Raw genomic sequence first — 13,598 nt, 5'->3', positions numbered from 1 at the left:
TGGATCAGATATTGCCCTAAAGCTGTGGAATTGTGTTATGATATAGGGTCATGGTTTAACGTCGGTCCCAAGACGCGAAACAAAATCTCTAATAAATAATAAATGAGAAATACGATAATCTTTCCAAGTCATCGTTGAAGACTTTAATCCTCTAGTGGCTACACACGATTTCGTATCGTCTCTCGCAAGGGATTTTATCAATCCAAACACAGGCCCATTTCGTCGAACTCTGTCGTGGCCCACTTCAGTTGACCTTATCGATTCGCTCATAAACATAAGATAGGATGAAAATCATAAAACTTTTCCTGAGAATATACACAATCAATTCAGGATGAAATGCTCCCCAGCAAAGTCATTTTCTGTAGCAAGGTTTTTACAGATTTTGGTGCAGTTTTACTGGACTCCACGTCTTTTCAAGTAATCGCTGAGGAAGTCAATCTAAAGTATCTGCGAGCCATCTCTGTGCCATATATTCAAATTTTGTTTGCAACATCTTTGCCATTCGGCTAAATACGGCCTGAACTGAGGAACAATCTGACAGGCAAAGTACTCAATGTTTTTTTTCTTTGTCTAATCCCCATTGTCGTAATTTTAGTCATCTCCATTGTTATCTTTGTTAGTTGTAGACATCGTCGTCGTCGTCGTCATCATCGTCACCATCATCTTCATCATCGTCGTCGTCGTCGTCGTCGTCGTCATCGTCACCATCATGTTCATCATCATTGTCGTCGTCGTCGTCACCATCATCTTCATCATCATTGTCGTCGTCGTCGTCATCATCATCATGATGCAATGTAGCTGGATTGACTTTAGGGGCTGTAATTTCTAGAACGGACAAAATGGAGATTTCAGATTTAACGCTTTTGCAACTTTATTCAATGCTCCAGTAAACCTCTTCTGGAATATTGCTCTGGGAAATTGGGGTTTGCCGATTTTTGAGAAATGCGACTCCATATCGACCATAAAATGTTGATTCTCACCAAGTATTAGCTGCAATCTAAACATGCTAAGATTGCATATGCCTGATCATAGAGTGACCGGTCTTCTGTTGGATTATAGGTTGAAAGATAAAATTTAGTCATCTTACATATCAATGATATTGAGAGACATCCAATCGCAAAATCAGTTTTTAAATCTGAAAGTTGTAGGGATCGATCAAGCTATAATTATGTTACAACAAACTCTGCAAGAAACTTGCCCTCAATGTTGTATAGAAAGCCATATGTTAGCACATATGTATCGTTCAAGGTAATAAATCTAAAAACGACTTCTGTGAATACCTTACTCAATGTCGAGACCAAAGTGTCTAATTCTCGTTCCATTAGTTTTTGAAGATAGAGACTTGCCGATTCCAAAAGTTAGTTGTAGAGATTTGAATCTGGTAATTTTATGAGAAACACAGCCTCTCTCCAGTTGTACGTGAACTTTTAGAAAAGATATCTCCATGCAAGGTCTTTTAGGCTAGGCATGCTAACAGAATATCGCGTTTCGCAAGCTTCTTCATCCGGGATAACATGTTATGTCATGCTTTCAGCCAGTCAATTTATTTTGAAATAAATTGTAATTTTTGCCATTTTGAATGACCAAATTTACCGCATCATGATTCAACAGTATCTGGTGATCAGAATCAGAAATATCAGAAAAAGAAGACCCAGCAAATAAGATTTATTATTTTCAACATACACAGCGTAGAGCTTTGTCTTGCAATCAATCTGCACCACGGTGATATGGACATGCACAGTGCAGTGTGCGGTATTTCAATCCCTTCAAATTGGAAACGAATGTCAGATACACCAATCGTAGAGGTACAGCGGTTGGAATCAAAACGGCATATTACCTTATAACTAAGATATACTTATAAACATACTCAAAATTGGTATATATGAATGTGAATTTTACAGTTTGACTGGTTTTAAATATTATTTCCAAGTCACCTTTTAGAAACTTACCAAGGGTAACATATAAAGGGTATTACATATCTCGTAAAAATGTTTCGACTACATTGCATAGAATTTTGTCATCATTTTTGTGTACATGAAAGATTACATTTGAAAGTAATGCTATATATTCTAAACGCTACAATCACTGAGTTCATTTTAAAAAGAATAGTAGACAACGTAGGCACACTAGGGTCATAGAAAGAGGGATAAAGACAACGCAGATAATTCGATTTCGGAAAGAGCCAGTTGAAATCGATCCGTTGACATTTACAGTACTGGGCCTGCGCACTCAAGTTGTGTGAGATAGAAGATGCTGAACTCTTAAATTTCAGATATCTTCCCGTCCGCGTTTGTTCTTACATTAATTACTAAAGGACACGATGGCTCCCTTCTAGTTATTTTTCACATTCTTTGGAATCGTCATCTTGAAAAACCTTGCATAGAAAGGTGTGTTTTAGCCTTATACGATGACACTTCATCAAGGTGATATATCTATTTCAATATGTGAAGGTGATTTCCTGCTTGAAGATAGAACTGTTATCCTCGGGCAAGAAGCGTTTAGTGCCACAGTTTCCGATACGTGTCACGTCCCAATTCCGTTGGCCTTTCAACTAGTGTATTATTCTTGACCCCCTACTTCTGGGCATTCATACTGCCGCACTGATTTGTAAAGAAATTTAGAAACTAACACTCACGAGTAAACCACCATGAAATCATGGTGTTACCAATATTATGACGGTTGGAATAAAAGATAATGCGTTGAAGCCGTTGAATTAGTTCTCCATAGACCGTGTTCGGTTAAAAATTCTTCAATTTAAAAGCACAGCCATAAAGAGGTAGGTTACGATTCAACATGTCGCCAAAACAAGTGGCAGTACTATAGATTAAGGAAACACAGCTCAGTATATCTTACTAAATGTCACCTAATAAAACACGATGTTATAAATATAACACAACTGTGTAACATAACAAGACACATTGACATTCAACACAGCACAACATAACACAACACAGTGCAATATGATGCAACACAAATCGATGCACAATTGGTGAATTCAAGGCTACGCAATTCCACACAACACAACGTAACATAAACACAGGACAGGCAACACATCACAGCACAACACAATGCAATACAACATAACATGTTTCAGCACAGGTGTGCAAAGCTTAATATAGCACATAAGAGTACAACATCATAGCACGACAAAAATATGTCAAAAGCAACACAATACAGGACAATACAAAACAATATGATACGATAAAATACAATAATATGGGAGGCTACGCGATGCGGTACAGCGTAGCACATACAACACATACTAATACAGCAGAACGCAACAAAACATGAAACAGCGTAATATGATAAAATGCAACACAATGAAATACAATGCAATGCAATACAATTAATGCGATGTGATGCGATGCACTATAAGGCAACACAGTACATCATTGTTTGAATATCACCAGGACCAAAAGTGAAACGTCTCTCTAAAACAGACTTTTCCACTGGAAAACATGAAACAATCCACCTTCTTCAGTCACTAAAATTATTCCCTTCAAAAGTACACCCAACCTTATGCCTCGTGCGGTTGATACATCATCGACCGTATCGGCCCACACGGAATCAATAAAAACCATAACAGTGTTCGCCTAAGAAATATTTGGTTATCCTACTGTTGCTGTGAAATGTAACGACCGAACTTGATTATATTATTGCATGAACCTGACATTTTTATTACGATAGATTATGGTCTTCAATTAAACATATGTTATTTGTAAAATAACAGTTTTAATAACTAAATTAAAATTCAGTGTCGATTCGTCGAAAAGGGGGTCCGCTTTAATGTCAAATGAATCTCATGACTTACTTTTATATCTCATATTAATATATAATCAAATCGAAGACCATTCAAGGACACTCGCAGGCCCTTCGGCAACACAAACGTATGCTGTTGTCCCAATGGATTTAGTCAAAATACGTATGTTTTACACATCCGCCTAACTACCTGCCAGTCTGTTTACCTGGATACATGTACATGTACATAACAGTAATGACAACTGAAGTTCAATAGTTCAGCTATTACTTTAATTGTTTGTGTGTTGCATGCATGCTTCTTGTTCAACATTTTAATAGCTGTGTTTGTACATTTCTGGACAGTTTGTTTGGTCAATGTAAAATGCCGACAGTCAATCCTTGGTAGAAAAATTCTCGTGCACCAAAATACTCAGGTTAATGAACGCAGCACAATATCTTGCACATTTACAGGTTTGGTTGACATGCTGAATACTGGGCATCTCAACATGTAGAAGAAGAAAACTGTAGTTAAGGTAACAGGCTTATGCGCATCAGAAGTGAAAAACCAATGTTTTGCTCAAACTTTCCTCAGTAAATCTTTCAACTATTCTCTTACCAAATAATAAATAAAAATCAGGGGTCGCCGTGCAAAGTTTTTCACCAAGAAAACAAATTACCTAACATTTACCGAAATTATAAATTCATAATAGCCGCTTCTCCTGTGTTAATTCTAAGGAGAAAGTAAAATTTTCGATTTCGAAAAACTGAGAAGGTGAATTTTTTTTCTCTCGATCCAAGTGCTTTAAAATTAGCTCCCACAGGTAGTAGCTCAGAAAAAGAATTGTAGAAATTTGAGAGTCCGAATATCTGTCCCGAGGCGCATTTTGTTAAACACAAAAATAACATTGAAAAAATCATTGAAAGTCAGTGCTACTTCTACTTATTTAATGTCATTAAGGTTAGTTGAAAAAGTCTGACGCTCTGTGAAGACAAAATTTATGCGCCTGATTTTCCATTTCTTTAAAATGCGTTTGAAAAGTGAGTATGGAGAACACTTACAGTTGTTTGGGCAAGGTGTCTTTCGCCGACAGCTCATCCCTGTGTGGTCAAGATTCATACCGCTGAGATTTGTCAAATTTTCGTTGACCCGTTCAGGAAACGTGCACAGAATAACAATAATGATAATACAATCATTTACATTAATAGTATATGAAGGCTCCTCAGCCATAGACTGAGCCATACTCAGCCATGCACATATACTTACCGAACACACGAAGCGAATACTCACAATTGGCAAGAGTTTTGAGTTGCCAAGACAAAGGATCGTTTACTGTGCTTGTCAAGGACAAAGAACGAGAATTATACAACGTATCCACCTTTGTATAAGAAAAATGCGTTAAATGCCTAACTGGGATAAAACTATTGACATTTACCTGAATTATATCGACCTTGAAATTTCATCACTTTTTTAAATATCAGGGATGACGTCTTCGGTTGATTTAAAATAACTATTATCAAAATAACTCTTTATGTCCCCAAGGCTGTTGTCTGCCCACAGTTTTGAGGACATCTTCGGTATACCCTATAGGTACCGTATAGGTACTCTTTGACTCTAAATTTTGATATAATTTCGGCATCGGGCTTCCCATGTTCTATATATAGTACGGTTCTGAATTGAATTTAAAGCTCGCCTTTGCAAACAGTATTTTATCACGTTTTCTCTGTACTGATAAATATATATTATCTGTGCTTGCTTTTCAAATTGTTCACAAAACTGACCGGATGTTCATCGGACTAAAACTGATATTACAGGCACTTTTCAACCCTTCACGACAGTACATCAAAATATCCAGTCGGCTTCTGCCCTTTCTGGCCTGCATAACTGTAACCTTTCTCTGTTTCTTCCCCAGAACACTTCATCCAAAAACTTCAACGTGATATTGTCTGCCATGTCTGGCAAAAATCTACGGACCGTGTACAACGACAGTGTCGTTGATCTTAAATAACAAATATCCAATTCTATACTCTATTTTCAAAGTGACAGGACAAATACTCCAGTTTGAGTTTGAAATACTCCATTTTGACTCACCGCAACACCGTACTCATTAAGACGCAACAAACATCCTACGACAATATCCCCTTGCTTTCCTTAGGGACTTTCTCATCGTCGTCGTTATTGTCGCTTATTCAGTACTGTTTTGCACGGACTCGTCATTCATCACATGGAAACTCACAGATAATTGATCGACAAACGATCGACAGGCTTGATTCTTGGTTCATAGCCGTTGCTCATTGATGGTAAACGATACTGGTGAGTTCAAATGCCGTTGATCATAAGCCAGTATCATAAAAGCAGCGTTCAGTGTATTATAAGAAATGTAATACCTTAATTCTCTCAAGTATCAACTTGTCAATCAATGCACATGATACTAGCAAATGCTTTAGTTGAAAGGAAACTTTAAGCTCTAATTTATCTCGTCGAATAAACCTTGCTTGTCCTTTTAAAATTGATTCCAAATAATGAGTTTGAAAACTTTAAGGTGTCTTGTTAAATTCCATACTATTCTGGATATCTAGAATAATCATCAACTCATTTGTCTTACCATAGCGATCACAATCGCCATCCGATTCGCTAAAGGCCGTTAAAACCAATACACAGAAAGGCACCCGGATTCTGCGAATCTTTAATGCCACCTTTGAAAGACTTCACGCTAGTCATAACACACCCCCTGACTACTGCTAGCTTCCAGCTTGTCTTTAGGGAGCTCCACTTGAACCATCTGTCAAAGAAGAGATTCTGACCCGGATAATTTGAACTACTGTGATACTTAAGACGTAGGGGAAACACAAGAACTGGCCAACTTGACTCGAAATGTGAACTATATGCATCTTTGCACTTGCACACAATTGAAATTCTGATCAAATTGAACGTGTGTTTGGAAGAACTCTCCTATTTCGTCAATTAAAACATTCACGTTTATACTGATGAATAAAATTACAGAATTAATAGGGAACGTGTATTAAAAGGGACATCTCATGCGGCTTTCAAAAAGGAAACCTTAACAAGCATTGTCTTTTCTTTCTGTAAAGTATAAACAATACTACTCATATATGTGAGGTTTCACCCGGTCGCCATGGTGATCGTCAGACACCGGTATAAAACTCCACTCCACCGAACGATCCAGTTGGTACATTGTTTAATGCTTAGCATCAACAGTTTGTGCACTTTCCCTCTTGTATCCAGTGATGAAATCACAAATGAATGTGTATTTGAATGTATGTTAGACACGTTATTAAACTTCAAAATTATACTTTATAAATGTATACAAGCTTGTGGCGAGCTGCTGATTTAACGAACACAACTTGCAGAATATTTACTGTCCAGATCAATGATCCAATGTAACACACTATAATTTATTTCTTCACAATCCAAGTTCAGCGGTAACGTGTGGAGAACTTTCAAAAATTCGAATTGCATTTATTAGAAGGGAGAAGGCGTTGGGAGCTTTGATAGTAGGTTTATCGACAGCCAATTTTCAAATATCGATATTTATCCATCATTTTTGGACAGACTCTATGGTAGTGTTCATGCAACTTTTATTTTCCTCTTATTCTTTGTCTTGATATTTATAGTTTCATAACATTTTTGTTAACTCTTCAGTTTTGTCTCCATGTATCAACGTTTAATGTACCACCGGCGAGTCTATTGATGTATTGCACTGGACGTCTATAAAGCAATGTTGAATTTGTGTATCACCCAGATATAGTTTAGAATTGGGACAAGAGTCAAACCTGTCGTGTACCTGGCCAATTGTTGACGGCATAGACTTTCAAATCACCTTGCAAACCAAGTCCATTTAGCTAGCCCATACCCTTGCACTTATGTTGATCATGGCCGTGTCGATTTTTATTTGAATTGTCTTTAATCTATCCATAATGAAGGCGATGAATACGTACTATAGGAAGTGTACATTGGCAAAATATTAAATATTTTGCCAATATTTCAAAATTCCAAAACTTTAGTTTTGTGTCATTGGACATTGCTCTTGTCGACATGGTACTCTGCCTATGAATGGGATGCATATTAACCGGGATGCCCTCTCTCTCACCAGGAGTGTCTCCTTCCGCGCTAACATTGCTTTTATCACCACCTATAGCTTTGAAAATGGGCACTTCGTCAATATAAACTGTCAGGTAAGTACTAGAAATCGCACGGTGCATGGCTCTTTAACAATTCCTCCTCTCGAAAAGAGAAAACTGAACATGTGCGTAAGTGTGCGTGTTTTGTAGGATGCAAGCATAAGAATACAACAAAAATAGACAAAGTTACTCGATGAAAAGAAATATTTATTAAAATAATTTCATATGCATGATAAGAAAACTTTGTAAAATACACATGTAAATTTATATTGCATCGTGGGGCTTGAGCTAATGATCGATCAAAAGATGTCGATGACAATCTAACCATAATTGTTATAACATCTAGATAAGATAAAAATGGGACAAATCATAATAAAATGGTGGCTACAAACAGTGATTAAAGCAACAAATACAAATTTAAAAGCATTTGCTAACAATCAGAGCACCATTCAAACCGTTCAAAACTTGTCACTTGAAAGATTGATTTCATTCACAAAATCTCTAATGCATGTAATTATACCCGATATCATCCAAAAATTTACTCTGAGAATGATGAAATAGATGAGGAGATCTTTGCAGCCCGAAGTAGTTTTGGAATTCTTGGCAAACACCTGATAGTTCATGTTCATTGATTGGTTGGAAACGTCAATCGGATCTTTAAGACAGAACACACCCATCGTTTTTGCGCGATCGATGCTGCGGTCGTCGATGGATTTTCACCGGCAAACTCGTTTGTCTCTTCAGTGATGAAGTTCCAACCACGTAGCTTGGAAACTTTGCTGATTTGAGAACTTCTTTCAAGACTTGGTCGAGATTTTCATTGTCTTTTGCAGACGTTTCAAAGTGAGCGATGTCGGCTTGGAAGGTAAATTGTTCGATCGTATCTTTGTCTACTTGTCGCATATCTGTAAGGTCGCTTTTGTTGGCAACCATGATGATCGCCGGCCACTTCTTTTCCTTTTCTTCGATAATTTGGTTCCTGAGTCGTATTACTTCTTCAGCCGATTCCTCGTCGTTGATAGCGTAAACAAGCACAAATATATCACCCGTTGCTATGGACAACTTTCGCATAGCTGGAAACGAGAAAGCTCCCGAAGTGTCGATAATGTCAAGTCGCAAAGTTCTATCATCCACGTTGAATTCGCGGTGGTGGTAGTCTTCAACCGTCTCTGTATACTTGTTGGTAAATTTGTTATATAAAAGTCGTGAAATGATCGACGTCTTACCGACTCCAGCCGCGCCAAATACGACCAGCCGTTTGCTCTCTGTGCGACTCAAATTTTCATGCGATCTTCTCTCCATCAATGCAGATTTTCGTAAGAACATCTCGTTTGTTGGCTGTGGTCAAACACTGGAGCGTAATTAAGAATCGTTTGACGTTTTTGCCAGACTGGTTCCTATTTTGAAGTAAAGTTGTAGTGCGTCTTCTTTTTAGCACGACAAGTAGAGGTCTCAGCAGGAATACTAGGATTCCGTCGATCATGATGAGATTTTATAGTGTCTTGACGTCGACAGGACCTCATTATGCTTGATCTCCAACCCCGCCTACTTATACGTATGTGTGTCATGTGTTCAATCCGTACTCGTGACTCACAAGACGCACTGTGTTTACGCATTCTGTTACCTACGCACAACGAAAGTAGCAATGACTTGCTGAAGAATATCAGGAACAATTGATATATCAATCAAACCGGTTTCCTTCGAAATAGATAATGTTTCAAATTCAAATTCAAATTCCCGCTTGGTAAAAACTCAGAACAATCCCTAAAAATGTCAGTTGAATTCCCCCAAATTTAATATAATGCACAGAAAAATAACCCCGCAATGTATTAATCACGCACAACGAAAGTGGCAGTGACCTTCTGAAGGATATCGCAAATCGATTTCTTCTAAAAGGACAAGGTTTCTAATTCAAACGTTTCGAGACAAACTCAGAACAACCCCAAACGTATCAGATAATTTCTCTTCAAATTTAATATAATGTATACAAAAGTAACCCCACGTGATTGTGCCGAGTTTGGAAAAAGCATTCTCCTCGAAAATGATCGATCAGATTTCGGCAAGGAGGATTTAAACAATGTATATGAAGACTGGAAGTATAAAAGAGTTTTCATATTTAATGAAGCAATACAATATGCCGTCTCAGTCACTCCTTCGTCTTCCATTTGACCTCCTGTAGAATCTAGAGCGATCTATTTTAAGCTCCAAGGTACTGTCCACGCACAACATTCTGATGGTTGGTGATGGCTACCGACGAAGTCAACCATTGTATATGGTTTTGTGCCGTAAGTTTTAAATTTCAGGGATGACCATTCGGTACCAACATGTTACCTAGTCATTAGGGCTAGAGCGCCCATTTATTACCGCGAGGAGCCGAGCATTGCCAGAAACGCATCACTATAAATCAGATATTGAAATTTCGCTAGGCTGCTTGACGTTGGGTAAAATGTCAAAAGTCGACAGTTTGCCCAGTTGATTGACGTATTGCGTTGAATTCCGATAGCATACAATCGCATGCGAATATACCATTAGCATGAGTAATTGCGATTTTTTTCAATGTTAGGTGACACAATGTTCAATCACCAAAATCCTTATGAAACAATGCCATGTTTTAAAGTACGACATGTGTGTAACTCTACCATTTTTTATATTGTTGAAACAGCAAATTATTGAGAAATCTAACTGAACACATTATTTCACTGTCATTGTTTACACAAGATCAAGAGATAAGAAACTTGACAACTCAGGATACCTGTTACAAGAGTTTTGGTTGACATTTGCACTATTAAAGGCTCTGAACTTGTAATGTTCTTTAAAAACGAGCACGGCTTTATTACACAACATGTTTAAGATGTCGGGTGATGCCTTAGCATTTCTGAGTATAACACTTGAGAATACATTTTCTATTATTTACTGATTTTTCAACTCTACAGAACTTTCACAAGCCAAGTCTATTTACTAGGAAAAGAAAAAAACAAGACGGCCAAAAAACCTTAAAAACAAAAAAAAATCACCAAAAAACAAAAAGAACAAATATAAATCAGACATTAACTTTTATTCAGAAAAAAAAAACACGTTCACCAAAGTCTTCCACTATAAATACTCTATCACTTTTACTACGTATTGAGTCTTCTTTGTAATGTATAAATACAGAAAACATTCAGTACTTTTTTCCATTCAACGTCTTTGTCTTGTATACTGTTACAGTAGCAATATTTATAACGATATTCACATCATGAAACCTCTCAAAATCTAATACATACCCATAAACTACATATTTCCACAGTATTTTAAAGTTCGTTTACCAAAAAAATTGATAATCTAATTCACTTTTTGCCAGGAACGTATCGTAGTGGTGATACACTCACATAAGAAATGTTCACAATCGTCTTTTATTTGATATGCTTCGCACTCAAAATGGCCTTCTGTTTTCCAATTCCACAAGTTATACCTATCCGGTAAGTTATCATGTAAAGTAAAATAATTAAACTGTGCAACATTCTTTATATACATCACCTTGAGTTTAAAAATGCCACATATATTTTTCCACGTATACTACCATCCACAAGACCGTTCACAAACTGTACAAGCATACGATTTTTCTGATTTTGCCTCAGCAACGTTATAGTAGCAATCTTTACAAGAGCAATGCAATATATTTCTATATTTCGAGAAAGACATGCATCATTGACAATAAAGTTAGAGAGGCAGGGCTTCCCCAAAAGAAGGCTTGCAAGATCGTTTAAAAAGTGCTAAGATAGGGAGACATAGCTTCCAAATACAGCATTCCTAACTCATAAAGTGATTCAGTACCGCAACTGGATTTCTTTTGATTTTGACATTTTTAGCCATGCTTGACGAGTGTAGCATGCCGGCAGGGTACACTTAACCATTCCGGACACCTGGTATCACCACGTATTTCTTATACACATGGTTCAAGATAGTCCTTACTGAAATTCTCATTTTCCAACGGTTTTCCAAATTTCATACTGACCATTAACGATTCTTGATGCCCATCTACACTTGAGGGCCTGAACCATAGATTCTACATCAATTTCTAATTTGTTTATCGCAATAGCTCTAATATTATATAGGGCTCAGCCCTTGGTGTCGCGCCAGGGGTTAAGATTGGCAATGTTATTTGTATTGATTCATGATAAACTGTAATTGTTACTTCATAAACGTTTATATGACAACTATGCCCAGTTTCCCTCTGATGAAAGCAGTTCACGTACGTACACGACGTCAAACCCTGCAGCAGGGCAGGTATAGATTTTCTGTAGCGTGTAAAAATTTTGGACAAAAATTGGCAATTTTTACAATGATAACAGCCTATTGCGTTAAACAAGAGACGTATTATGCAATCATTATCATTGCAATGGTAACCGCACTGCCCACCTTCCACTTGCAAGCTGAAAACTATAGCGTCCGTCTAAAAACTGGCAATTTTTGAATCTAATTATTGACACAGGGGGCGCTCTTCTATAATTCCATCCCAGCATCTAGCATTCTTTGCGTATGCCACCGTTCATATGCACGACAGTTTTCTCCCTTTATCTATATTAACGATATTTTGTATCAGCGACAAGGTGCATAATAACATTTACTGGCTAATAAGAGAGGTATATTTTATAAAAGGCATGTTATATAATGGTAATTTGTTTCGTATTTGTTTATTTACGAGTACTCAAAAAAAACCATGGCGGCGCCCATGAAAGAAGGGTACACTTCCGGTTACTAGCATAGTATATTATGAATAAGCGCATGCGTAGTCAGTAAGCCGCTGGCGCGACTATTAACTTCTCCCTTTTTTCTTCCATAAAAATCATTTAAAAATCATTTTAAACATTATTAATTTTCTGTAACACTTTTCATCACATATGTCATCGATGCACAGTATAAAATTTTGGACATAGTCAAACATTTTAGTATGGCAATTTTCCCAAATCCTAAGAGGTGCATTTTTTTATTATATATCCAGCATTGATGCAATATTTTCTACCTTTTTCAAATTCAAATTTTTATCAGCTCATCTTTGTCATAAGTCCAAAGTAAATACATATGGCTTTGATCTGCTTGTTTGGTTATGAAATTATCCCTAAATCTTTTCTTCTTTTCCAGTTACCAAACTTCATACCTTCATTTTTACCTTCATTTAGTTGTAAACCTGCATATTTACCGTATTTATCAATAGAATGAAGGGCCCTTGCTAACGACTTTACCCCACTAATATATGTGTATCGTCAACAAGCCGTGAGATTTTTATGATAAAGACTTATTGTCTTTCCCCGTTTTGATGATGAAAACTTCCATCTGTGGATTATTTCTCATTAAATGCCCTAAAACTTCAACAACAACGGAGAAAAGCAGTGCTGATAGTGGACAAACCTTCCAGATGCCCCTCTGTACATTAAAATTTCTTGAAATACATCCATTGATTATTAAAGTGCTGCTACAATCGCTTTAAACTGTTTCCAAGCCAAAGTTCTTCAGTTCTGATAACATGAAATTATATTCTACAGAATCGAACGCCTTAAACAGATCTAAAAACACAATAGCTCCTCCTTTCTTTCTTTTCTGCAAAATCAATTACGTCATCTATCAGGCAAACGTCAGTGCCTCAAAAGCGCCATTTTAGATATCCTACCTAGCTACTATTAATGATATTTGGAAGCACATTTTTAATCAAATTTGCAAACACTCACGACAAGATTTTGTGT

At 37.0% G+C, this 13,598-nt stretch overlaps 1 protein-coding gene across 1 annotated transcript; it reads right to left on the bottom strand.

Moving 5' to 3' along the window:
* Positions 1 to 616: 616 nt before the first annotated feature.
* On the bottom strand, positions 617 to 9,204 carry LOC139150783 (ras-related protein R-Ras2-like). Its single transcript, XM_070723176.1, has 2 exons — positions 8,607 to 9,204; positions 617 to 825 (listed from the first exon to the last, which is right to left on the bottom strand). The coding sequence occupies exons 1-2, from the start codon at positions 9,202 to 9,204 to the stop codon at positions 617 to 619; spliced, it is 807 nt and encodes a 268-aa protein (XP_070579277.1).
* Positions 9,205 to 13,598: the final 4,394 nt, after the last annotated feature.

This window comes from Ptychodera flava, chromosome 15 (assembly GCF_041260155.1).
Source record: "Ptychodera flava strain L36383 chromosome 15, AS_Pfla_20210202, whole genome shotgun sequence".
Classification (NCBI taxonomy): domain Eukaryota; kingdom Metazoa; phylum Hemichordata; class Enteropneusta; family Ptychoderidae; genus Ptychodera; species Ptychodera flava.
The sequence above is the reverse complement of the archived record's forward strand: the minus strand, read 5'-3'. Positions and strand labels throughout refer to the sequence as shown.

Bases quoted from the DNA above. Each gene is read 5' to 3' on its own strand.
- LOC139150783 (XM_070723176.1), bottom strand. From the start codon at position 9,204: ATGTTCTTACGAAAATCTGCATTGATGGAGAGAAGATCGCATGAAAAT. The intron at 826-8,606 runs GTTTGCCGGTGA...TGTCCGTTCTAG, and splicing joins ATCACTGAAGAGACAAACGA to AAATTACAGCCCCTAAAGTC.